Raw genomic sequence first — 22,805 nt, 5'->3', positions numbered from 1 at the left:
TTAAACGGGTAGTTTAATGGTCTCCACAATATTCTATTTCATATTCCAACAGCAGAGGCAAATTGTGTGATATACTTTGAATAATTTTATTTCAATGTAATGGCAACAAAAATGACATTCTAATGCTGACTAAATATTGCGAACAACATGAGCGTTAACCCTTTTCCTGTTCCTGAGACAAAAAAGGCAGACGCTGAACCTGATGACACGTGATTTAAAAACATGGGAGTCGCAGTTTTTATGCACAATGCAAAACATCATGTTATTGTTTGGAATATATTCTTCCTATAAGCTTTTACCATTGGGAAATAGAGGAGGCTTCTGGCCACTTGCTTTTGGCATCAAGTAAGAGTTATTCTGGCCCAGATGCGTTCATTTCTTCTTGTGCTCTTTGGAGCTATCCAGAAGGTCCTGGTTTCCCTTGAGAAAGCGCAGGATTTTCTCGATCGAGGCCTCTTGATATTCGTGTGACCACCTGTATCAAAAAAAAGACAAGAGCGATAAATTAATCATCAAGGATGCGCAATGTCTTTGTTAGCTATGAATGGATACTCACTTGATACCATTGAAGTTGAGAATAGATCTCATGTCCTCTGGGAGAGATGTGGGATCGGGCCATAAAAAGTTATCCGTGACTGGAACAATGTTCTTCTTTCCAGCCAAGGCGGTGACTATTTCCTGTAACATCAGATGACATAATGAGAAAATATTTTTGTGCCACATCTTTAGAAGAGTTTAGTTGGTATGATCACGTAAGTACTTAACATCAGTGTTTTTAGATGGATCCCGTCGACCAAAACCAAGAACCATTAGAACCCAACGCTGAGCTGACCTTATGAACCCAGTCTTTCTTTGCCGTGTCCCCCATGCACTTGTCAAGAGCGTTAGCGGACAGGACCAGGATGAAGTTTCGAGCCCGCTGGACACTCTGAATCAATTTATCCTCAAATTTTCCAGCCTCCAGCTTTTCCACATCTATGAAAACGCTGAATCCTCGAACCTGCAGGTGCACCTTGAGGAGGCTTTTGTTGATCATAAAGGGATTGAGAATGTGCAAGTCAGAACAAAGCAAATTGGACAAGAGACACTTTCCTCTTCCAACAAACTACCATATTTTCTGGTGTATAAGGCGCACCCAAAAGCCTTCATTTTCTTCAAAAGATGACCGTGCGCCTTAGACGCAGGTGCGCCGATATGTGACGTAATAGTGAGCCACAACAGGTCTCACAACGACTGTCGGCAGCCAGTGACTCCATTTCCCCCTGTAGAAGAAGTATTGCGTAACCCTAACCTCTACTGAAGAGCTTTATGATGTTGTGTGCTTTATATATTATAAATTATTATATTATATTATATTATATTATATTATATTATATTATATTTTATTATATTATATTATATTATATTATATTATATATTATATATTCCTTTCATCACTTTGCTGCTGTGAAATGGAAATTTCTCCACTGTGAGACTAATAAAGGCATATCCAATCCAATCCAATCCAATATATGAAAAACTTATATATATTTATATATTATATTTGGATTTTTTTTTTCATTCGTTGAAGGGGCGCATTTTAGTCCAGTGCGTCTGATACTGATGTCTCTCTCCCTCCGTGTCCTATAATTTATACAAAAGAAGCATTGTAAAAAGTTTGAAAATACACCAATTATTGGGGGTGCGCCTTATACGCCGGTGTGCCTTATACTGATGGCTCTCTCTCTGTGTCCTATAATTGACACAAAAGAGGCATTGTAATCCCACCGCTCTGACCTAGCAAGTTGTGAACCAGTGGTCCGGCGATAGCTGATGAACACATCCGGTCCCATAGGCTGGGCGTCTGTATTGCACGTTCTCATCGGTTTCCGACTGGCCACCAGGATCTTGGCCCGGTGGACTCCGTTGAGTATGTGGCAGTCCTGCAGGAGCTGTTGATCCGTCAGGCATTGGATGTTGTTGCGGTCCACCCCAGACTGGACGAAGGCATACGTGTACTGGCGAAAACGAGGGTCCGTCTCCGTCAGCCAGTCAGCCATATTGTGTGGGTCGCATGTGGCATAGTTAGCGTAAGTCTTTAGCACACGCAGGTCTCTGAGAAACCTGGAAGAAAAAATATACCACTAGATTTCATCCTAAAGTGGTGGAAGTGATGGAACTTGGTTGACACAAGGTGGTGAACTCTGATTTTGAGTATCCAAGTAGTTCTTTGACACTCTTTGAATCGTTTGGCATCTCTCAACGAACAGATATTTGGTTTGACTTTAAAGTTGCTGTGTAAATCTATTGGGCTATTGTATCAGCTCAGTTAAATAACTTGCCTCTTGCGGCAAAGGCTGGCAGTCATGCCCAGGTCTGTGCTCAGCTCTTGGTCTGTGATGTTCAAAAGGAGGTCTCCATCCACCTGGAGCTCCTGGCTCATCAGGCAGATGCAAATTTATCAGACACATGCCAGTTTATTGGAAATCAATTCGAGTTAACTTTTTGAAGAGCAGGAAGTCAAAACTGACCTGGAAGCAGTCGCAGAATGCACTGAAACCGACCTGCTGCAGCCAGGTCTGCACCTCGCAGGTCTTCCAGTTAGGCACGTTGGACAAGATGCGCTTGGGCACTTCCTCTTCCATCATTCTCAGTGCGCGCTTGGCCAAGGAGGAGGCCGTGCCATTCTTGGAGTACATGACGATTCTTTTAAGGCTCTGAACCGCTCCAATCTCTTGGAAAATCTGGAACCAGGCAGGTTGTTGTTTTATATTGCACACAATCTGGCATCATTCCTTTTTAATGGCCTGTACATGATTTACTCGGTCGCCAGACAACCTGCTCATCCACGACGCGTGAAATTAAATAGGCAAATAAATCTTTCATTGTCTGCCTATTTCTCAAAATGACTCTATAAACCTCCTTTTATATGCTTGGATTGTTTATCTGAGCTCTGCGGTAGGCAACCAGTTCAGGGTGTACCCTGCCTACTGCTTAAAAAACAGCTGGGATAAGCTCCAGCACTCCCTGCGACCCTTGTGAAGTTAAAGCGATTCAGAACAGAGATGGATATTTGGTAACGGGGACAGAAGTCTCCACATTGGTAGGCCAAGGCCAAATTTTAATGATTGACCTCCGAAACGTGAGGCACAGCTATGATCCACCCATCCATCGTGCCACCACAGAAAAGCAGACAGCGAGTGTACCTTGGTGTTGCGTTGACGGGACTTGATGCTGGTCTCAACGCAGAGGTAGAATGCGGCGATGCACTTTCCTTCCTGTCTTGTTCCATCCAGCAACGGCAGGAGATGCTGGAGGTCGGACGCCGTCTTCCCCTGCATGCAGTCAGCGCTGTCCGACAAACTGCGAGCAAAATCATCCGGATCCAAGGATGCGATGAAGGGCTCCACCAGTTCCAACGTGCCGGATTTCACCACCTCCTTCTCGATTTCTCTATTGGCCGCCAGGACGGTGACGGCCAGGCACGCATGGAATCGGATGAGTTCATCCTCTTTGGAAAAGGCCAGGGGGAAGAGCCATTCGGCAGCCTGCTTCTCAATCATCCACCTCTGGCAGCGGTGACCTCCGTACATAGCGCAGTTGGCCAAGGCCACGGCGCAGTGACGCAGCACGGTGGGGTCTGTGCCTCGGCACCAGTACAACAGAGCATCAAGGGCGCCGTTGGTGATGAGATGCACGGACGTCTCTTCAGTGTGTTTGAACATGTGCTCCAAGATTCCCGAAACACTGCGAGCTAGCTGGGCATCCTCTTGATGCCTCGTCAGGTTGAGGATGACCCCTAGTCCCAGACGAGCTACATAATCTCTGTCAGGGCGAGGTGGAAAATGTGACGATTATGTACTTTATCTGAATTTTGATAAACAAAAACACATTGGACGCAATAACAGGACCATGTTTATGAAAAAAACGAAGCGATTGGACAAGCTTTACTTGGTGTACTGTATTTTCAGCATTATAAAACGCACCTAAAAGCCTTCCATTTTTTTCAAAAGTTGACCGCAGAAAAAGTTTTAACATGTGTCAGTCATTGAAGGTGCGATATAGAATCCGGTGCACCTTATATCTGGAAAAAGTTTTAAACGGTCATTTATTGAAGGGGCATTTGATAATCCAATGTGCTTTATAGTCTGGAAATTACGATAATTTCATCCCCATCACTATAGTCTGCTAATTTCTTTTACCGACTGTCCTTCACACAAATTTAAAGACTGAAGTTTTATAACTAGCAGTTCATCGACCCAAAATTGTATACTGTATTTCCAGTGTATAAAGCGTGCCGGAGTTTAAGTCACACCCCCATTGAATGGTGTCTTTTCAAACTTTTTGCATATATAAAGCACACCGGACTGTAACGCGCACCGTGAATGAATGAAAAATATAATATTTAAATATATAATAGTTTTCCAAATATAAGGTGCTACAGTAGAGGCTGAGGTTACGCACTACTTCTATGGGGGAAATGGAGTCTGTGGCTGCTGACAGTAGTTGCCAGACCTCGTTGCTCAATATTACTTCACATGTAAGGTCCACCAGTCTATAAGGCGCAGGGGCATCTTTTGAAGAAAATCAAGGCTTTTGGGTGCGCCTTATACACCGGAAAATACGATAATACATCTTTTTAAAGATTTTAAAAAAACGCCCCCCTTTTTTTAAAGAAGTTCTAAACATATTAGAACGTCTCTTTTCCATATAATTCTGCATCATTGGGAAGCTTGTTCCTGCTCCTCCATTGGATGAGCGTGTAAATAATTTATTGTCCACTGAGAGGTCCAATCATACCTGTTGTCTGAGACCAGTATCTGCTCCAGTAGTTTAGCAGACTCATATGTGATCTCCACAGCAGGAGTCTGCTGGAGCTGCAGCAGATGCTCCAGGCCTCCGTCCAGCCGGATCCTGTTGCAGATCGTTTCGGCCACCTGACGCCCGACAGCCGGTAGTACCCAGGCCTCTTCGACCAACTGGTATATATCCGCGATGGCCCTGCGCGTCTCATCCGAATCGGACATTTCCTTGGCGCGTTTGAGCCGCTGGATGGCGAAGCGCAAAGCAGGGAGGGAGCCGTCTAGAGCCGCTTGCACGTCGGCGTGGATCCCCGGTGACACCGGTCTCTGCTGTTCGGCCCCGGAGCCGCTCCTCCCTCGCTGGAGCCGACTGACGCATTCCGGCACCGTGAGCCGGTCTGAGCTGAACATGACGGACAAATGTCTGTAGAGCCTCCAGAGGAAGAAGGTGAGACAAAAGAGCATCTACCGGCAGAAGCAAGGGTGACTGGCTTTGTTTACAAGAATGGGTGACGTGTTCGATCCAGTTCGTTCATTGCAAACAAACAAGGCCTGTGCTATTAATCCCAAGAGACAACTTCCCCATCAAAATGAGCAATGGGCGACTTTGCATGGGTTCGTCTTAAATCCTCCAAGATGTAAAATAATCAAAACATGATCAGAAGCCGGTACGCAAATGAAGTACCAAACATATAGATCGTCCTTTTGTCTGCTCCTCTTCTCATACACTTTCTCACCATCGATGCGCGGTTTACTTTTTACATTAATGTACAATTAAATCGAAATAAAATAAATAAACGCCGCTCGAACAGTTACAGAAAATGACCTGTCACGGCATTGGCACAGCTCAGCAATATTCCGCAGCATCCGCGAGATGCTTGCCTGCCTGCTGCGTCCTCCGGCGAATTGCTCGGGTCGCACTTTGCACCGCCCGCCGCTCGTGGAAACAACCGGGATGTAGCTTCTGGTAAAAGAAACACACCCTCCCCCCTCTCTCCTGCAATTTAGCAGGGCTTGGGAAAAAACAGACTGGCCCTCTACTGGACCCATCAGCAAATATAATATTCATGGGATCATCATGATTCAATATTCATCCATCCATCCACCCACCCACCTACGTACTTACCTACATCTCTCTCTCTCTCTCTCTCTCTCTCTCTCTCTCTCTCTCTCTCTCTCTCTCTCTCTCTCTCTCTCTCTCTCTCTCTCTCTCTCTCTCTCTCCCCCCATCTATCCATCCATCCATATCTATCCGTCTATCATATATTGGTGACAAATTTGTTTGTGATTCAACGAGTTTCTTAACCTATGTTTACCAATACTACAAACCATCGCCTTTATGGCCTCATTCAAGCATCAATAAAATCCTGATAATAAAGTGCAATCAAATATGTAATAATAATAATAATAATAATAATAATAATAATAATAATTCATTTATAAGCGCCTTTCCAAACTTTCAAGGACACTTTACAGTCACAGCATATTTTTTCTGCGGGTGAGCAGTGGCAGCCACACGCGCCAGCGTTCACTCAACCCGGAATTGACTAAAGTAGCCTTTTATTTCTGTTCAAGAGCCTTAAATCATAAATAATAGCAACAATGCATCATAACGTTTAAAACTTAAAAATAACACCAAGGGGGACAAAAATGTTTTGTAAAAAGCTTCTACACTACCAGATTGTGCGTGCTGTGGCGCGTTTGAATCACGAGCAGCAAGGTATTTCTGCTTTTGTTTATAATTCAGAGCTGCGATGCATAGCATTTGTCCTCGGCAGAATTACAATTTCATGTCTGCACTTTCTGGGGAATTGCTTTGTTTGGCGGGGGGATAAGGACAGCACAACAAAAGTAGGATTTTAAACAGCTTGTCATAAACATCAACATGTTACTTTTGTATTGATCTGCTTCTTTGTATGTCTCTGTTTATTTACCCATGCTTGGGAAGAGCAAACCCTAGAAGTGGGGTGAGTGACACATGTTTCCAATAATTGGTAGCACACAGTCCATCGTTTTGGACTCATTCTGCTTTCTCCCACCGCAGAGGCAACATGAATCTGTGGGTCTTTCTTTTCTTTGCTCTTGTCGCTCAGACCATCGGCGCAGATGGTGAGTACAACTGTGATTTACATTTACAATTCAAAGAAAAGGTGAACAGAGGACATCTGTTATGCTGAAACCCTCTGGTTTAATCTGTCTCTTCTGCGACATCAGATTGGATAGATTATCTGTGTTGATCTGGTTTGTAGTCAAAGTGAAGGCAGCTATGTCAAATGGTAGGATTTGTTGATCTAGATAAATACAACCATGATTTGGTCTTGCTGAACAACGTGAAAACAAATGGCCCATTTTGACACTGCTGGATTGAGATAATGTACATTATGTTTCCAATGAACACTCTTGACATGTTTCGACAATTAGCAAGAGAGAATTTAGGGTAGATTTTGTCCACTAGCTGCAAATGCGTGTCAGAGCTAAAAAAAGGCTAAAAAAACAAGAAACGAAAGTCCAAGGTACTGTCTGTCGATCTCACAGAAAAGATTGTAGAAACAAACAAAAACGCCGGTTCTTTGGCCAGAATGCCATGACCTGAAATATAAATATTAATAATAATAATAATAATAATAATAATAATAATAATAATAAGAAGAAGAAGAAGAAGAAGAATTTCAACTGTTTCATCATGTATTTATTTATTTGTTTATGTATTTATTTTTACATAGGAAGAATCAGAATCAGAATCAGAATCAGAATACCTTTATTCGTCCCGCAATGGGGAAATTTGCAGTCCACAGCAGCAATTGAAGAGGGATGGGGTTGGGGTGGGAGTGAAAGGATAGAAAACAAGATATTCTAAGCATAACAAAATAAAAAAAAGACAGTGGTATGATATTTTCACCAATGGGTACTCACTTTCTATAGAATAATTAACTTGATTTTTTTATTCCCAAAGAGTCATGCATGGGCAGATGTGAAAATGGCTTTGACTCCGGGAAGAAATGCCAGTGCGACACCATGTGCAAGTACTACAAGAGCTGCTGCATCGACTTTGAGGCCACTTGTGGCATGATGGGTACGAATCATCCACTCCTCCCCCCGTTGTAGTGTCACTCCGCAAAGCCAAAATATTATATCATAAAAAAAGCATGCTTTTACACTCTCTCTTCTCAGCTCGTGGGGACACATTCGAGTTGGCGGAAGACGATCAAGATTATGTTGAGAGCACCACGCCGTCCACTATTATGCCCATCTCTGACTTTTCCCATAATCCTCAACAGCGACCAGAAGTCACGCTAGTTATGAATAAGCCTCTGCCGGTGCCTCCAACAACTACTGTACCACCATCATTAAATCCCCCTAGCAGCACCGAAATCAGGAACCCAGCAGCTCAAACAAGCGCACCTTTGACCACACACGCAATCACACCTGGCACCACTGCAGGTCCTGACCGTGATGCCGAAGCGTGTAGCGGGAGGCCCTTTGACGCTTTCATGCAGTTGAAGAATGGCTCCATCTTTGCCTTCAGAGGTAAGTCGCACTTGTGAAGATCTCTTTCACCTTTTCAACTTCAATGCAATCATTTTTAAAGAGATCAAGAGGTCAAGAATTTCCTCATTGTTCAAAAAAGGGTGTGTGTGTGACCAATAAGAATATGAAAGGCTAGAGGCATTGACCCACACACTGTGGGCCTGAACGATTATCTGTGATTATGAGCCGTGAACTGAGCGAGTGGAGCATGGAAGAACGCAGAGCGCAATTAAAGTATTGTAATGCAGTACAGTACTGTATATATTTATTTAAAATATTGTATGCGATTAGAACAATAAATAAATAAATAAATAAATAAATAAATAAATAAATAAATACATACATACATACATACATACATACATACATACATACATACATACATAAAGGAGGCGGGAGGAAAGGAAGGACAGTGTTAAGGGAGGAAGGATGGAAGGACAAAAGGAGGGACTGAGGGAGGAAGTAAGGAAGGAGGGAGTGAGGGAGGAATGTTGGGAGTTAGGAATGAGGATGGGAGGGAGGAAGGAATGAGGGAGGGAAGGATGTTACGAAGGAAGGAGGGGGGGAGGGAGGGAGGTTAGGAAGGAAGGAATCATAGAGTGTCTCTGGACTGCATCGAGGGCAATAACTCATTTCCAATTATGCAGAGTATTCCAGAAAGACGTAGCAAAAAAAGAGGGGAGGGGCTTTATCAAACGTTTTAGTCTGAGGAATTTTGAGCAATAAACACAAACATTCCCTTGACCTTCTTGAGTGCAAATGTCATGATCCGGTTGGCGACCAACAGGTGGCGCTGTCGGCCCCGCCTGCACCTGCACAGGTGCTGGTCATCCCGAGCCTTGGCGGACTACCAATTGGTAGCGCTGTCAGCCCTGCCTGCGGCCTCGCAGGTGCTGGTCGTTACAATCAGTGATACTCAAAAGGCCTCCCGGCCCGACCATTCGCTGTCCTGTCGGGTCATTGTTGAATGCATTGTGCATTGTATGCTGTGCATGCGTTTGTTTCATCTTGGCAGACTTTTACTCTTGGTCTTTATTTTGATACTTTGTATTTTTCTGTTTGAAAGATTTTGATATTTTAGATTCTGTTCCTGTTTACTTTATTTTAATACAATTTCTCAAATACAACCTTCTCCTCCCTCCTGCCTGCTTTTTGGGATCAACATCTGCCACCTTGCAAAACGTGACAGCAAATGTAGGGTTAGGATAACATCTTGTCTCACAAGATGTTGTTTGTTAAAATAAGGTAGAGAAACAGACCATTTTAGAGACTGTATCAATTTGATTTTTGAATATGACTTTTTGCATCTCTTTGACAGCAGTCATCCTTGTCCTTCATTTGCAGGTGAGTACTTTTTTGAGCTGGACCAGCAGACTGTACTTCCTGGCTATCCTAAACTCATAAAGGACGTGTGGGGCATCAAGGGGCCCATCGATGCCGCTTTCACCAGGGTCAACTGCCACGGGAAGACATACATGTTCAAGGTAAGCAGAGAGGACCCCAAGCCTTACTGGGGCCCTCAGTGGAATTTTCAGTATTTGTTTCCAAAGAGGAAGTAAAATCTGCATACAAAAAGAGCTCGCACTGAAATAAATTCTAATAGGGGAACAAATACTGGAGATTTGATAATGGCGTTCTGGATGAAGACTATCCCCGGGCTATCAACATGGGCTTTGACAACATTCCGGATCACGTGGATGCCGCCTTCGCCCTTCCCGCTCATAGCCACAGCGGCAGAGAAAGGGTGTATTTTTTCAAAGGTGGAACAGGATTTTTTGAAGTGCTTCTTGTAATCACGTCACACGCTCAATCTTTTGCCCCTTCTTGCTTCCGTCATCAGCGGATCAGTATTACGTCTACGAGTTTCTGCACCAGCCGTCCCATGAGGAGTGTGTCGCCCTGTCTGAGAGGTTTCCATCCACGCTCTTCAGGCGCTACACTAACATGTACGCCTGGAACTCAGAGAGATTTTTCGGTGATCTCTTCTCAGACAGTAAGGTGTACTCTCATGTCGTGATTCCAAAGCACTCTCGCTTCACATTAAATTCCAAATGATATTCCATAAAATGGCACTCGGGCTAATTTGCAAAGTCATCAATTGTTCAACATTACATTTTGAATCTTTTTCGCCAAACCTCTGAATTTTTTTTTATTTTTTTTTCAAAACAAAAATGGTTATTGTGTACCCCACTTTTTGAAGACATTTGATGTATTTTAAAGAACTGACAATGGACCTTTTTTGCACAATTAGGAACCTTGCTGAAATCAAAAGCTGTTTCACTTTAAAATATCTCAAGAGTTCCTGTTTCATGTTAATATAGGACCTCCGTAAAGTGTTTTCCACACCGCTGATTCTCACAAGAATCAAATTATTCATTATTTTTGATGACTTGACAGGATGCTGGGTGCCATTTACATAGACAATTTGCAATGTAAAAATCTAAGACAAACATGATTATGTTTAATAATAATGTAGCAGTAAGCTCAGTGCCTTTCTCAAAGGAACATTACCAGTTGTCAGGAAGTAAATTGGTTTCATGTCAAATACGTATGTGCTTTGTTTCAGTCCTAATGTTTTTTTTCCCCATTTTTTTTAATGAGGCGTGGGTTGTATGTCTAATTGGATTCCTTTGTCTAATGTGTTTTTAAGTGCCCCAGCATCACAGTCATTACCACTTCATTGACAAAGACTGGAAGGGTCTCAAGTCACCAGTGGATGCTGTCATGGCTGGTCGACTCTACGTGCCTCCGCGCCGACGTTGGAACCAGCAGTATGGTCAGCGCTATGGTCAGCAATGGGGGCGGAGAAGGTGGAACCGTTCGCCCTTTTGGGAATCCTTTGCAGAGAGGGGTATGAGCATGGGTCAGCAGTTTGCCGAGAGGGGCATGGACATGGGACTGAGGCTGGCTCAGAGGAGGATGGAGATGGAGGAGAGGCTGGGACGAGACTGGAGCAGACACTGGGATCAGGACTGGGACCAGGACCGACGCAGAGATGGTTACTGGCAGAATAATAGAGGCAATGACAGGTCCTATGGGCGCAGGCTGCCCGTGCAGAGCGTCTACTTTTTCAAAGGAGGTATGCTTTACATCATGTTGGATTACATTACAACTGTTTTTATCTTCTTCTTTTCCTTTCGGCTTTTCCCTTCAAGGGGTCGCCACAGCAAAATAGTGTCCTCCATCTTTAGAGGTTTGATCCGCATGTTTGTTTTGGCCAAGCTTTTACGTCGGATGCCCTTCCTGATACAACCCTCTGTATTTATCCGGGCTTACAACTGTTTTTATAATGCATATAAATGTAGAGTGATATTTATTTTAATTTAAAAACATCGGACGGATTAATTCCATTTCCATTAACTCCAATGGGGAGAGCTGATTTGACATAAGAATGTCCAATTATTTATGCAATACATTATGTTCATCTTGGTGTATCAGCCTCTGACATTGTTCCGATCAATATGAAAACATGAGTAGATTGAGGTTATGGAATTTGGGGTCCAGAGAGGTTTGCGGTCATGATGATGTAGTGTAATTGTCCTCATTGTCAAATTATGTCATGGTGACTTCCGAATTATTATTTTTTTATTATTTAATGGCTGTCAGTAAAGAAAAAAATTTGTTCCCCTCTGATGTGCAGATAAATATTACAGAGTGGACCTGAGCACCAAGAGTGTGGATCCGGCCATGCCTCCATATCCCAGATCCATCGCCAAGTACTGGCTCGGCTGCACAGACAAAGCGGGAGCTGAGAAGTAGTAACCTGAATCTTGTTTTTTTTTTAGATTGCACATTCACACTCAATTTGCGTCAGATAGAATCCGTGTCACACATAAGTGGATTTGCTCATCGGTATGAGCAAATATTGAAAATGATCTAAAGTCCACAGTCTAGTTTGACTGACTTTGTTTACTGACATGACATCATAATGACGACCAAACGCTTCAAAGATACTGTTTGTGGGTATAACCTGTAAAAGACTAAAATCATATGACTCTGCCTTACATGAGTAGGTTGTCCATGAACACAAAAAAAAAGTTTAATTGGCCAATAAAGGGCTACAAAATATGAATGGGAAATTGTGTGGATGTAATCTTCCAACATTATCAGTTCTTTTTAGCACAAAAATCACTCACGGGTCACTCACCTTTTTCACAATAGTAACATATTTGTCTGTAGTGAGTAAAGACATTATGTTGCTGCACCGTTCTCAATATAAAAAAATACTGTTTATTTCTAGATTCATATAAAGTGCATACTGTACAATGCGTGTTGCATATTCCTAATCTCCGTGTATATGTGCATGTTAAGTTTTTAAGCATACCCGAAAAGCCACTGTCGCATCACATTACATTACTTTTATGTGTTTGAGGCATATGAGTGTGAAATCATAACATTTTCATAGCAAGGCTCATCTTTCGCGCTCCCCACTTCACCGTCAATGGTCCTGACCTCACTGAGAGGAGCAGCGTCCCCTGATGGCCCCACAGTCAAGTAACTGCTTTCACTTTGCACCCCACTGGGCTCATCTCCCCGTCTTCTGAAAGAGCCATGAAAGTCAGCCGATGACACTTGTGGGACGGTCTTTAAAATGGACGACGGCGGTCTTTTGAGAGGAATGCTTTCTGATGACCCTGTGTCGGTGGAAGCCATTTGAGGGTCATTTTGCGAGGCATGTTTTCTCCTCACTGGTTTACTCATGGCAGGGTGGACTCCTGAAGGTCCGCCCTGCTCCCATACGCTCCTCCGAGCACCGAGTTTCCTTCTTGGAGGCTTGGAAATGGCTTCTGTGACCTTGGCTTTGTTTTTGCCAGGCCCCTGCTCTCTTTGTCTTTGGAGGCTTCCAAGTCGCCTTAACATGGCCTGAACGGGGCCTTCTGAACTCGGCTCCAGCTTGGACGTGGGCTTTCCTGTCTTTCCCACTGTCACATACACTGTGGTGACCTTGTTTGAAACGCCGCATTGATGATCCGAAGCGCCGAGTTGAGCAACCGTGTTAGATGTGGTACGTTTTTGTCCCAATGCAGTGCGGGTTGTGTTGCTAGTCTTTGTATCATCTTCCTGGTCCACAACATCACAGCTCAAACCTTGGTGATCTGTTAGGTCAATGACGACGCCATCTTCCCCCTCCTTAGCATCATCTCCATCTTCTTCGCCCGGTCCGGCGGCGGGCATCAACGCCCCCCAGGATGATTTGGGTTTGCGATGGTGCCCGGTCAAAGACGCAGCGTCGTGAGCGGAGCCGCGTCTTTCCTTGTGGCTGAAACGGGTGCCCTCTGCAAAAGAGACTGACGGACGCTTGGTTTTGGCTATGCTGGAAGTTCGGGGGATGTCGAAGGGGGATGTCACGTCCTCGCTGCTGAAGCCCGACGGGTCCAAGAGCATGTTACACTTGGAGCTCATTTCCTGGAAGTGGCTACCCTCCATTTCTGGAATATCTGTCAAAAACAATGAGAGTAGATTTGCAGCTTTGTACTGATGAAAGATCATATGAAGTACCTTCTCTCGGGGGCACACAGTAAAGAGCCTCCCCCTCCTCGTCGTCACTGTTGAAGGACGACCCTTCAGTCACCCAGCCGGATGAAGGAGGCTCAATGAAGCTGTGGTTGAAAGTCAGCTCCGGGTCATGGTGAGACACTGTGTGCAACGTGACATACAGTCAATCCAAATGTCCAACCATTTAAACGTCATATGTGACAGTCCAAGTGTTTGTAAATGAGACAAGAACATTTCTTTTGAATGACTAAAACTAACCAGTGACCCGAGGAAGGCCAGAGGACCAGTCAGAGATGCAAGGTAGGGCGGCACCAATGTTTGCCAGGACACTGTAGACGTGATATTTCATCCGCACTGACAGCCCAGCGTCTGCCACTGTCATTCTGGCAAAAAATAAAATAAAATAAAATACATGAATGAATGAGTGAATAAATGAATAAATAAATAATAATAATAATAAATACATAAATAAATACATACACACCTACATACCCATACACACATACATACATGCATACACACACATACACACATGCATACATACATAGGTAGATACGTACATTCATATGTACATACATACGTACATGTAGATGTACACACACACACACACACACACACACACACATACACACACACATACATACATACATACATACATACATACATACATACATACATACATACATACATACATACATACATGTATTTATGTATTGGGTGCTTTGAAAGGTGCTTGTAAATTAAATGTATTATTATTATTATCATTATTATTATTGATCAAATTCATCCAGCAATTTTATGTTCTAACTAACGAGTGAAAAAAAAATCAAATGAATGCACAGTTTTCTTTTATGCGCACAGGATGCGTTTAGTTGATACTGACCCGTCTTTGCTATCTGCCGGACCTCCTCCACAACACAGACAGCAGCAGAGGACGGCGAGGAGCAACAGGAGGAGAGGAAGAAGCAGTCCGGCCAGGAGAGCACCTCGCCCACCTGACACAAGCACACATACTGACACGTCACTCATTTTTCAAATTCTTTCGTTTGGGCGGATAGATGAAAATATGAATTGCCGGAAGGACATACTGTTGGGGCAGGCACCAGTGGCCGGGTCGCATCTGACGCCTTCGCCACAATCACAAGCTGAGGAACAGTTGAGGCCAAACTGTGCAGTGGAGCAACTGTCGTTACAACTGAAAATGGGTGGTAGGGGGGGGACGTCACCAAAGTAAAATATCATCTTTGTGTTTAAGATCTGAGTCACCCACCACTTATTAAAAAGGGTCATAAAAGTCAGGATGTCATAGATCAGAAACATAATAAGAAATTATTTATTTTCCTCAGAAGGACAACATAATATTTCTGTGATATGCTGTAATCAAATTCAATCATAACCGTAGATGAATTCAAGGGAAGGCAACATCTCCGTGAATGCACGTGCGACTACGTTGTGAAATGTAGCTCACCTCTCCCCCTGGAAGCCCGGCAGACAGACGCATTTTCCTGTCACGTGATGGCAGTTACCTTGGTAACATGGGCTGCACAGGAAGTGGCAAGCCTCTCCATACGTCCTGTTAGAGCAAACCTCCTTGCATCTGGCCAGAGAGCAATGATGACCCACTTTTTAATTCAATCACCTTATATGTTTGGGAATATGTTTGTGCATATTATCCAACATAATGAGAACCGCATACACATTTTTTGTCATTTGCTTATTATGGGCATGTCATTACCTACAAATGCAAACTCTAATGAAGGGCCAGATCTACCAGCAAAATTTTAGCTCGCTGATGAAGCTTCTCAGATGAGGAGCGAAAGATCCGACACCTTCAAATATGTACAAATGACAAATTAAGAAACCTTTTCATCGATAAGCTCTAACAAAGTCCAAAACAAGAATATAGTTGTGGTGTTTTATGAGTAATGTGTTTATAATTGTTGTTGTACTTTTCTTTGAATCATATTCTGCACTACGACGCCAATTCAAAACAGTTCTTTGTACTCTGGAAATAATCAGTTGGGTTTTTTTAGGCGATAAAAAATATTTGGTCCATGAATGTAAATACTACCTGGGTCCCGTCCATCCCGGATCACACCTCCAACATTCTCCACTTTTGGGGTCACAGGGCTCATTGTTTCTGCACCGCGGGCAGGTCTCTTGGCAGTTGTTGCCATAGTGACCAGGCGGGCACAGGCGGTCGCAACGTGTCCCATTCCAGCCCGTCTCACAGGCCGCGCATGAGCCATCTGTGAAGGAACACGCCTCACTTCCTTTACACCGACCACAACTGGGCAAGGAGGGTAGAAAAAGAGGACTGATGTTATGTAATTTAACGGGCGGGAATGAAACAACAGCAACATCTGTTCGCACAAACCTCATTTTACAGCCGCTGCCAAACCGCCCGGGTTGACATGGCTGGTTGCAGTAGTCACCCTCGTAGCCCGGGTGGCACAAACACTGCCCGGTGGCGGGGTCGCACCGACTGTGTGCGAGGTCACAGTTACATCGCCGGTCACAGCTGGACCCCCACCAGCCGGACTCGCACTCACACACGCCGGTGCGCTGGTTACACTGTGACAGGTAGCAGTTGCAAGCGCCGGGACATTTCAGCCCCCAGTGTCCTTTGATGCACTGACAGCGGCCCGTCAGCTGATCGCAGCCACGGCCCACGGAACCCCCGGGGACGCACTGGCAAGGTTTGATGCAAGTGGACATCCACCAGCCCTCGTCGCAGGTGCAGTTTCCGTACACGGAGTGGCAGGTGCCGTGAGGGGCGCATCTGCAGGCGTGTTGGCACAGAGGACCCCAGCGGTTCGGGTTACAGGTGCACTCACCCGTGACCGGGTGACAGTGGCCGTGTGGGTGACACGGGCATACTTGACGGCAATCGGATGCCCAAAACTCTGGCGGACATCCTGGGAAAAAAGAACATAGGACTTCTTCACCTTAACTGAGTCACTGCCATTCCCGAATTTGTTCGGGTTTTGCTGGGGTCCCGATAAAGCACTGGCCAGACCTCTGGCAATGTTTCTTCCCTTCCACAAGGTGGCAACATTTCCCTTCTTTCCATGTTAGCGCTTTGTACCAGCTTCAGCGCTATACAAACCAATATGTATGTAGTATTGCATTGTATTTTATTTTGGACAGCTGCCCTCGTTTCAAACTCATATAAATCCATACCCATATAGTTTAGGAATCAACTATTTATTTCACATGAAAGAAGAGAGCCTACAGTTTCTTACGCTGCATTGACTGTTTATGCAGTCCTAAAACTCAATATTCTGTAGGTCCTGGAATTCGAGTGACAATGACAAAAACCTTGGCACTGAAGTGGACACGTTTTTGCACGTCTGGCAGTGAATGAGTTAATGGCAGAAAAAGAAAATTGAGATGAATAACTTCTTAAAGGAGAGCCAGTAAATCGAAGAGCAATTAATCATAATTGTCATGTGTGGCCCTATTCATGAATGCTTGATCATTTACAAACACGAATTTCTTCAACTATCTTACACGTAAAGGATGAAAAGGGTGGCCATATTTATTTTTGTTTGCTTTTTTTTGGAACGTCATACATACAGAACATGGATTACTGTATTTTCCAGTGTATAAGGTGCACCCAAAAGCCTTAATTTTCTTCAAAAGAAGACCCTGCGCCTTATATGCAGGTGCGTCTTATGTGTGAAGTAATATTGAGCCACAACAGGACTCTCAACTATCAGGAGTGGTGATGACGGGTGCGGATCCCAAAAAGCAGGCAGGAGGGAGCGAGAGGTTGTTTTACAAATTGTATTAAAATAAAGGTCAGCAGGAACAAAATGTAAACATTAAAATCAACTGAACAGTAAAAATACAAAGTATCAAAAGAAAACCAAGTGTAAAAGTCCGCCAAAGTTAAACAAACACATGCACAGCATACAATGCATGCGATTGCAGACAAAGCATGCAACAAACAAGCAGCAAACAATGAACCGACACCGGATGGTCGTGCCGGGTGTCCTTTTAAGTGTCAGTGATTAAAACGACCAGCACCTGCGAGGCTGCAGGCAGGGCTGACGTTGCTACCTGTTGGTCGCCAATCTGATCATGACACAGACGATGTGCAAAAATGTGTCCACTCAAGTGCCAGGGTTTTTGTCATTCTCACTCAAATTGCAGGACCCGCAGAATATTGAGTTTTCAGACTACACAAACATTCAATACAGCGTTAGAAACCTTACACTCTCTTCTTTCATCAGATGAAAAGAAGTTAATTCCCAAGTTATACCATTTTGTGTTTGGGAGCCTTTTACTGAGCGAGTTGCTTGTTCTGTAGCCACAAAGGGACATATGTCTTCTTGTGCCGGTCCCAAGCCCATATAAATACAGAGGGTTGTGTCAGGAAGGGCATCCGACGTGAAAGCTTGGCCAAAACAAACATGCGGATCAAACCTCTAAAGATGGAGGACACTGATTTGCTGTGGCGACCCCGTCAAGGCAAAAGCCAAAAGGAAAAGAAGTATTATTGCAAAATGTCTAACTTTAACTTTTAAACCAAAAGAAATGAATGCAAATTGTCAAACAGGCTTCTGATTGGCTGCCGGTGCCGAGTATGCAAAGAATAATTTGCATACTCGGCACCGGCAGCCAATCAGAAGCCTGTTTCGTGCTTCGTACTACACCGTGACTGAAAAGTGTACTTGAGAGTCTTGAAAGCAGCTTAGAAAGAGGAGTCCAGGTGGCTTTAAGCAGCGCAAACATCGCATTGTGCACCATGATGACAAATGATAACTGTCGCAAAATCTTCAGCAAGAGATATTTACCATATACTGAGCAAGGGAGCATTTGTGGTAGGTACTTCCTTAATTAAAAAAAACCTTTATACTTCGCAGCAATGTTTTTGGTTGTTTTTTTGCCATTAGTCGTCTTATTGTGTTTCAACTTGTGAAAAATGGGGCAGGCAACTTTTCAGAAGTGTCTGCCCGGGTGTCCGCTAACTTTTTGTCATGAGTTTCAGACACTGATACATACCATATAGATATGCACATGTAATATAATACAGTATTTAAAATAAATACACTTTCCAAATCTATAACATTTCTCCTTAAAAAAATATCCAGTGTTGTTTGGCTATACTCACGTGTTTTACAGTGAGCTCCATAGTAGCCTGGTGGGCAGCGACAAACTCCAGGATAGACACAAAGCTCATCCTTCAGACAGGCCTGACCACCCTCGCAAATAGCTGTAAACATACATCCACGCACAGAGATTAAAAGACCTCTACAACCAGAGCCTACACAAAAAATGTAAACATACAAAAATGTTTATAGGTACGCTCAAACTCACGTATTGTGCACTCTTTTCTATCCTGACGCCAGCCTGTACAGCACACAGGGGTGGATGGATCCCTGTAAATGTTTATAAACGAAATCAGCATGGTGGAGCGGACATTTAACAATGGATCATAAAGGAGACCAACGGGCGAACTTTGAACTCGGTTGACCACCAGTCAACTCCGTTGCGTGCTTAGAAAAACATTGTCACCTTGTCTCATGACTCCCTCCCGTAATGAAGTTGAGATGTACCTGGGGTTATAGCAGACATTCCTTCCAGCAGGGTCCAGCGTGAGTGAGCATGACAGCCAACAGCAGCAAAAAGTAGTCAAAGCTGTGAGGAGAAGCTTCATCTTCTTCAAATATCTCTTTAGAATTCCTCCCTTCGAGTATCTCGGTATAACGAAGAGCCACCCTCCACCCTTCCCTTGTTCTCTCTTTACACCGAGTCGTCCTGTGGCCGTAACGCATCAAGGTCAGAGCCAGTGGGTTTCCTCTTCCCATTTCCTGGGGAAGCTGAAGCCGCTTCCTCCTATTCAGCCCGATGAGGCCTTTTAAAGATGGGGCCGCACATATCAGCGGTGACTTGCTCATGTTACCCGAGCGCATCACTCTAAATTCTTGTCTTGTTCCCAGACGCTACAGAAGCTGCAAAGTGTGTTTTCATTCAGCGGCAAGTGTAATAACAACTCATGAAATATGTACGTATGTGGAACTGTCGCGGCTTGGAATTGAAGCGGATTTACGTGGGAGAGGAGAAGTGAGACAATCTGTTTTCGTCAATCGATGCGACAGCTTCGTGTTTGCTTTAAAGGACAACCGACGCCTCCGGACAAGTTGTGTCCATAATTTGTAAAAAAAACTTCAAATGACTTCTACTGAGCATATTTTACAAAGATTCCACCGCATATGGCTATATTTTACATTTTAAGACTCGCGGTGAATATTCAGGAAGTCTTTTTTTCGAGTAGGTGACGAGTCCTCACCCTATGTCACTGAAGGAACGCCCCTGACCAAGAAAGCGACACACAATGCATTTTGGGTACTTTGTTCGGTCTGAAAACATCGTGTTGATCCGTGTTGATGGCGAAATTAGAAGGAAAACACATAAATAACGCAATGGTGAATCATTATGTGTTGCACCAAGACTACTATTTGATACTAGTTGACACAAATTCCCAGCAGACAAAGCAGCCCATTTACAATGGAGCTTGGGCACCATCTCGTGCATTTTCTGGGAGCTACCTTGGAGTCCAGACGCCTCAAAATGATACGGAAGGACTTCTTTAATCAATTGCAAACATTTATGCTTTCCTGTTCAGAACTATTTGAATCATATTCATAACTGGATGAGTAACAAGAAAGCATCTTCTCCAAATCTGAAGCCATTGTTTTGACGTCCTGGCGTGAGGTCACGAACAAGGGGGCGGGACCTTCTGAAACTGAAACTTTCTGAGGTCATTTTGAAGTAGTTTTGGAAACAAAAAAATGGTGTCGGTTGTCCTTTAAAGGACAACCAACATCACTTTTTTGTTTCTTAACTGACATCAGAAAAACGTTTCATAGCATCTAAAATACCCAAAACACGCAGTTTGATATTTTTATTCAAATGCAAAACACCAATAAAAATGACAAAGTGTCCAAAATCTGCAAAAAATTGAGCTGCGAATTGGGCATTTTCAGAAAGTCCCGCCCCCAGTTCGTGACGTCACCCCAAGACGTCTTGCATTGCTGGAGAATCAAAACAATGGCTTCAGATTTGGAGAATATGCTTTCTTGTTACACATCCAGTTATGAATATGATTCAAATAGTTCTGAAGAGGAAAGCATACATGTTTGCAATTGATTAAAGAATTTATTCCGTGCCATTATGAGGCAATGAAATGTATCACCGAAAAAGAGGCACAAAATGGCAACCTCCTGTGGCCACCTCCGTTTCCACAGGCTGATAAATTCCTTATATGGAGCTTGGACGCCCTCTTCTGGCGGCTTTTGGGTGCAACACGAGGTCCCCGGAACAAACAAGTACAGCAAAATACATTGACGTGATGGAAGGACCGCTACAATGCGTCTTTTTTTCGGTCAGGGGCTTTCCTTTAGTGATGTCATGTACGGACTCGTCACCAACTCAAAAACAAGACTTCCTGAATATTCAGCGCGAGTCTCAAAACGTAAAATATAGCTATATGCGGTGAAATCTTTGTAAAGTAATGAAATAGAAGTCATTTGAAGCCATTTTCCAAATTATGGACACAACTTGTCCGGAGACGTCGGTTGTCCTTTAAACAATTAGCTTGTAGACGAGCACATTTCTCAATGACGTCCCCATTCCACAGGGGAAAAAGACGCTATGATCCTCCCCTCTTTCATCTAGAACTGCTTCATACAACAAAGACGGTGCAGAAAGTGCTTCAGATTGAATGAATGTCTGTCTTTTGTGTTGTGTCACTTTATTTGTTATTTAGTTTTTTGTTGTTGTTATGACTTCAAGATGGATGAGAAGGTTTCTTCAGCCGTCATCTGTACAAAAGTGAAGGTTTCGGACGTTTCGCCTCCTATCCAAAAGACTTCGTCAGCGAACTAAAGTCTGACTGGTCGTATCGGCCCCATTTATATATCCCTAATGTCCAGACCTAGTGGCGCCGGACACAGCTATGATAGGTCCCTACTCTCAGGTTGGGGGGGGGGGGGCGCGGGACCCCCCCCTGTGGCCCCACTGATTGTTCCTACATTCCTGACTAACGATTGGCCTATTACCCCCACTCCCCCCGGTATCACCTCATCAGCATAACGACCCTCATCAGCATTGCGAAAGTTGCCTAACCTGTTTTGCCTGAGCAGATTATTGTATGAACGATCCAAATTGAACCTCACACCACCAGACCGGTTTAATGAAGGATTTTGTTGTTTTATAAGAATCGCCTCTTTTACCCCCCTTTCAAACCATCTATGTTCTTTCGCTAAGATTTTAACCTCATTGTCGTCAAATGAGTGGTTAGTAGCTTTTAGGTGCAAATGTACTGCCGATTGAGGCCCACTAGTATTATCCCTGCGATGTTGATAAAGTCTTTTTTTGAGAATTTGTTGAGTCTCCCCAATGTACTGCTCTTTACAATTTTCATTCTTACAATGTATGGAATAAACTACATTACTTTGTTTTTCATTTGGTAGCCTATCTTTTGGATGCACTAATTTTTGCCTTAACGTGTTTATCGGTTTGAAATAAGTAGGAATTTTATGTTGCCAAAGGACTCTTTGTAATTTTTCAGAAACTGGACATTAGGGATATATAAATGGGGCCGATACGACCAGTCAGACTTTAGTTCGCTGACGAAGTCTCTTGGATAGGAGGCGAAACGTCCGAAACCTTCACTTTTGTACAGATGACGGCTGAAGAAACCTTCTCATCGATGGACCACTCCTGTACGACTGAGAGCTTACACAGACGGACTTCAAGATGGCGTAGCGAGTGTGGCTACCTTTACAACAGGTCCTGTATTTTGTTTTTCTACTTCTTACTTTCCTTTCCTTTTACTTTCATCACTTTGCTGCTATAAAATGTTCATTTCTCCACTGCAAGACTAATAAAGGCTAATCCAGTCCAATCAAAATATAAAGAGGTTGGTTCATCTATATTTAGCCAAAGAAACAATGGATTTGAAATCATTTTGTCAAGATGCAATGAAAG

The 22,805-nt window shown here is 43.7% G+C and overlaps 3 protein-coding genes across 5 annotated transcripts; 1 reads left to right on the top strand and 2 right to left on the bottom strand.

Annotated features, from left to right (window-relative positions):
• Window positions 1-110: 110 nt before the first annotated feature.
• Window positions 111-5,921, bottom strand: sarm1 (sterile alpha and TIR motif containing 1). 3 transcript variants are annotated; one of them, XM_089013731.1, is made up of 9 exons: window positions 5,608-5,921; window positions 4,780-5,184; window positions 3,186-3,804; window positions 2,511-2,723; window positions 2,322-2,413; window positions 1,777-2,103; window positions 833-1,022; window positions 557-678; window positions 111-475 (listed from the first exon to the last, which is right to left on the bottom strand). In XM_089013731.1, exons 1-9 carry the CDS (start codon window positions 5,829-5,831, stop codon window positions 373-375), a joined length of 2,295 nt encoding a protein of 764 aa, XP_088869857.1. In that variant the 5' UTR covers window positions 5,832-5,921; the 3' UTR covers window positions 111-372. The 3 variants fall into 3 exon arrangements, 2 of the variants coding, with proteins under 2 accessions (XP_088869857.1, XP_088869858.1); XM_089013732.1 differs by having other exon boundaries at window positions 4,780-5,921; XR_016117163.1 differs by lacking the exon at window positions 833-1,022 and having other exon boundaries at window positions 461-475.
• An 886-nt stretch (window positions 5,922-6,807) lies between these two features.
• On the top strand, window positions 6,808-12,386 carry vtna (vitronectin a). Its single transcript, XM_089013737.1, has 8 exons — window positions 6,808-6,890; window positions 7,735-7,854; window positions 7,953-8,309; window positions 9,654-9,793; window positions 9,913-10,069; window positions 10,150-10,302; window positions 10,960-11,388; window positions 11,950-12,386. The coding sequence occupies exons 1-8, from the start codon at window positions 6,833-6,835 to the stop codon at window positions 12,066-12,068; spliced, it is 1,533 nt and encodes a 510-aa protein (XP_088869863.1). The 5' UTR covers window positions 6,808-6,832; the 3' UTR covers window positions 12,069-12,386.
• scarf1 (scavenger receptor class F, member 1) lies at window positions 12,199-20,021 on the bottom strand. Its single transcript, XM_089013730.1, has 11 exons — window positions 19,370-20,021; window positions 19,131-19,192; window positions 18,925-19,026; window positions 16,183-16,723; window positions 15,877-16,095; window positions 15,274-15,402; window positions 14,894-15,000; window positions 14,689-14,800; window positions 14,064-14,188; window positions 13,809-13,946; window positions 12,199-13,747 (listed from the first exon to the last, which is right to left on the bottom strand). Exons 1-11 carry the CDS (start codon window positions 19,468-19,470, stop codon window positions 12,669-12,671), a joined length of 2,715 nt encoding a protein of 904 aa, XP_088869856.1. The 5' UTR covers window positions 19,471-20,021; the 3' UTR covers window positions 12,199-12,668.
• Window positions 20,022-22,805: the final 2,784 nt, after the last annotated feature.

Source organism: Hippocampus bargibanti, linkage group LG14 (genome assembly GCF_051943395.1).
Source record: "Hippocampus bargibanti isolate YZ-2025 linkage group LG14, ASM5194339v1, whole genome shotgun sequence".
Lineage (NCBI taxonomy): Eukaryota > Metazoa > Chordata > Actinopteri > Syngnathiformes > Syngnathidae > Hippocampus > Hippocampus bargibanti.
This window is presented reverse-complemented; position numbering and strand designations above follow the sequence as displayed.